Source organism: Rhagoletis pomonella, unplaced genomic scaffold (assembly GCF_013731165.1).
Source record: "Rhagoletis pomonella isolate Grant_MI unplaced genomic scaffold, Rhpom_1.0 Rhpom_scaffold_05826, whole genome shotgun sequence".
In the NCBI taxonomy this organism is placed as follows: Eukaryota; Metazoa; Arthropoda; class Insecta; order Diptera; family Tephritidae; genus Rhagoletis; species Rhagoletis pomonella.
The window spans coordinates 1-4,186 of NW_023464365.1; the positions used below are offsets into that span (position 1 = coordinate 1).

The following is a 4,186-nucleotide window of genomic DNA, read 5'->3' on the forward strand; positions in this document are numbered from 1 at the left end:
TGTGCAAAGATGGACAACTCGATAGTTGGTGGCCCTTTGACAAACAATTTATGCAAAGGCCCATCTTCTTTGCGTGGTCAAAACGCACACATTAAGTGCCTTGAAGCGATCGCAACTATGTATTTTGTGACTGTTGCTGGAGCACATCGAACATGACGGACTCGAACAAGCAAATTAATGGCTCTTGTGATGATTCTTTGCTTTGGGCGCTTTCGCAGCAATTTGGTGTACGGATCCAACGGCGCGAGAGTTATCAATTGAGTCGAGGTACTGGCAATGTCTCTCCAAAACCTTGGTGCACTCGTTCCAGGTCGGTAATGTTTTAAATTCTAGAGACTACTTCCATTTACGGTTTGTCTCCTCATCTGCCTTCTGTAAAACTAAATAAATAAGCATGGCTTGTGAAATTTGGCCCTCTGTGCCCAATGACAATAATGAGCCGTAAAGCGCGGACGCTTTGTCAATGAGACTTCTCAACTGGGCGCCATTGGACTTGGAAACTGACGAAAGTTCAAACAACGAACATATGTTTTCTAAAAATATTAAGGTTGCATTGTCATACCGAACCTTAAGTCTATCCAATGCCTTCGTATAGTTTTCATTAGAAACTGGAAACGCATCAATTGTTTCTAACGCTGGACCCTGGAGACAATTGCGTAAATGATTAAATTTCTCTATGTTTGAGAGGCTATACTCACGGTCAATTATTTGCTTAAAGGATGTTATGAAATTTGTATATTCAGAATATTTACCGCTGAATGAAGGAAGCTTAAGTTTGGGAAGTTTAGAACTTGCTTGCATGACACAAGTGCTTTCTGAAATTGTGGCGTTGTGATCTTCAGTTAGTTGGGTCCGAATGGTCAACTTCATTGTGATGTATAGCTCCTCTAGGTCTGCACGACCACCATCCTCCGAATCCAGCCTTTCGATGTCGGTTTGGGTAGACAACACATTCTTGAAGTACGATTCAAGAATTCCAAGCCGACATTTATACTCAGCTACGGAGAGTGTTTTAACACCTGGTCGTAGACTGGCCTCAACGATGTTTTTGATGCGGGAAATATTCTTCTTGATATTAGCCCTTTGTTGTTTCGACTCTTCTAGAGACATTTTAAATAGAGTGAGAAATTAGCGAAAATTTACGTATGCACATGATGTGTGTTTTAATACGACAGCGATCAATAACAACAACGAGTGTCAGTAACAACGGCAGTTGAATTTAACGAATATTCGCGAAATGATCTTTGGATGACCTCTAGAGCAACGGGACACTGAGAGTAACGACAAATGGCAAATCCCGCTTAAATGTTTTTGGGTAGCAGTGACAAGTTAGGCAGCGAAGTCAGCGAGTGCAAACGATACAGCTGAGCTGCAGCGAAGGCGATGCAGTGGCGACGGTGACAGCGACGGTATGTCAAGCAGCAGCAGTACGGAAATGTACCAAATGCAGCGAAAAAATATGTGTGTAAACTTACGGTTAACCCAGTGATGCCAGACATTCTCTGTTAAAATTCCCACGAAAATGGGGAAAATATCCCTCAATTACCCACATCTTGAATATTTATCCCACATAATTCCCAACGAATTTAAACATATACATGTTTCAGTAGTAAAGAAGTAAAATTCATATAAAATAATAATAATAGTTTGGCGCTTACACATATGTGCTTTTCCTCCAATTTGTGGTGGTCCCCTTGATGTTGTCACACAAAGGGAGGGACCTACAGTTTTACGCCGACTCCGAATGGCGAGTGTATTTTTATGAGAAGCTGTTTTTCATGGCAGGAATACACTCGGAGGTTTGCCATTGCCTGCCGAGGGCCGACCGCTGTTAAGAAAAAACACCTTTTTCTGCATTTTTTTCACTCATTCATTTTTTCACTTTCATTTTTTTGCTCACTCACTAAGGGCCTAAAAGAATTTTTTGGTGACTTTAAAATTGAAGCACATTCATGTGCTATTTAACATTTCATCAGATAATTTGTTCCGCTTTTTACATGAAACACCAGTTACAACTGAAAAGATTCTTTCTTACTCAGCGCTTGAATTGGTTAACGTAAGAATATTTTCAAAATTGTCCTTATACTTTTTAACAATTATATACCATTTCACTCCACATCACATCTTCAGAACGATTAATTACGTAAGAATGTCGAATGTTCTTGAATTTTAATCAATTATGCAACAATAACTGCGTCAAAAGAAAATCCCTTATTTATATGAAATGTCCCTTTTTTCCCTTTTAATAATTTTTGATGCAAAATATCCCTCAAATAGGGAAATTACCCACAAACTGGCATCACTGGGTTAACCCACAGCGATGATAAAACGAAATCGCAGCAACGACTAGGGTTTGCAGCGTGAGTGAAATAGAGTATGCGAACGTCAACGTACAACAGTGGCGACGACAGCAGCTGAGCAGCAGCGTATGATGGTGGCAGCGAAACAGAGTGCAATGGCAACGATAAGCCAAATAACAGCAGCACGCAAGTTTACCAACTGCAGCGAAACAATGTATGCGTACACTTGCCGTTGGCGCAGCGACGAGAAAACGAAATCGCAGCAACGATTAGGCTTGCAGCGACAGCGAGCTAACGTATGCGAACGTAGGCGTTTAACGAAGCAGCATTAGCGACGGCAGCAGCGTATGATGGTGGCAGCGAAACAGAGTGCAATGGCAACGATAAGCCAAATAACAGCAGCACGCAAATTTACCAACTGCAGCGAAACAATGTATGCGTACACTTACCGCTGGCGAAGCGACGAGAAAACGAAATCGCAGCAACGATTAGTGTTTGCAGCGGCAGCGAGCTAACGTATGCGAACGTTAGCGTTTAACGAAGCAGCAGTAGCGACGGCAACAGCGTATGATGGTGGCAACGAAATTTATGTCGCAAACAATGCAAAATATATGAAGCGCTCCGATGTCCAACAGTGGGGTCCCACGGCGCAAGCCTCCAGCGATGGTGATGGTGATGATGGTAAAGAGCCAAGTGAAGACCACCAAGAGCAAAAACGCGACAAAATAATTTGTTTAAAAATAAATTTAAGCGCGAGCAGCAAATAGTTTTTTTCCTTTAACGCCCAACGTGGGGCCAAAAAATCTAGGGGGTTTAAAGAAGAGTTTTTCTAAACCACAATTTAACAAACCGTATTAGAAAAGATTTATTATCTCATTTGAGCTGTGCAATTAAATTATGCGAAATGAGCAAAGTTACCGAAAATGAACTTAACACGTCTTGGTGGTCAACAGAAGACTAATTTATTTTATGTTCTCAACTCATATTATATGTAATTCAAGCTAAATATGATGTTAGTATGTATGTATATTCACATAACAGTAGTAGGTGGCGTGATACAACAGTGAAATTCCAATGAGAGTTTAACTTTAAATATTTATGTACATATGGATGTAAGCATGCATACGTAGTATATACATATGTATAAGTACAATTAGTTGTGTTAGATTGACATATAAGTATGTAAATGTGTGTATATCTCTTTGTACAATTGAGAGTGAGCGTGAATGTAATTACATTGGAGTTATTGAATGCAATTATTTAAATGAGTATTAAGTAAATGAGTGTTCAGGTGTTCTTAACGTAAGGCAGCTTGCAGGGTGTCTCGTTAGGTGACCCAACAGGTGTCATTATTCCACCTTCGACTTATACTAGGTTCACATATAAGTAGATTATCCTAATTTTCGAGCTTAACACCCTAATCTGTAATTATAACAAGAGATTAGCCATATAAAATTCGTCCCTTGTTAATCTGTAATTATAAAATAATCTCAGATTTAACCGATAACTTTTCGGTGTCCATCCTAGTTTTATCGATTGTTTTTGCGAAAGAGAGGAGAAATGCCAAATGTAAAAGTAAACAAAAATGTACGCTAGCAAGTAAAAGAGGTTTGTAAAGGTATTTTTAATAAAATGTTAAGTTAAAATATATTTATATTGCTTATTATAGCAGAAAAACGTGATCACGGGGGCACAGAGAAGAAACATAACTTTTCCTTGAGATGTGAGAATAACAAGCACAACAAATTTGACGGCTAATAATCTGAGATTTGCCTGTGTAAACGGGGTGATTAAAAAACGAGCTTTGATTAAGATAATATTGATATGTGAACATAGTTTTAGGCTTAAATTAAGGCTTGGACTTCTGACTTCAATCCCTGAAAATA

The 4,186-nt window shown here is 39.2% G+C and overlaps 1 protein-coding gene across 1 annotated transcript; it reads right to left on the reverse strand.

Annotated features, from left to right (window-relative positions):
* Positions 1-6: 6 nt before the first annotated feature.
* Positions 7-1,498, reverse strand: LOC118755295. Its single transcript, XM_036490141.1, has 2 exons — positions 699-1,498; positions 7-642 (listed from the first exon to the last, which is right to left on the reverse strand). The coding sequence occupies exons 1-2, from the start codon at positions 1,108-1,110 to the stop codon at positions 620-622; spliced, it is 435 nt and encodes a 144-aa protein (XP_036346034.1). The 5' UTR covers positions 1,111-1,498; the 3' UTR covers positions 7-619.
* Positions 1,499-4,186: the final 2,688 nt, after the last annotated feature.

Coding starts and splice junctions, on each gene's coding strand:
- LOC118755295 (XM_036490141.1), bottom strand. CDS start 1,110: ATGTCTCTAGAAGAGTCGAAACAACAAAGGGCTAATATCAAGAAGAAT. Junction 643..698: donor CTTTAAGCAAATAATTGACC/GTGAGTATAGCC, acceptor AATTGTCTCCAG/GGTCCAGCGTTAGAAACAAT.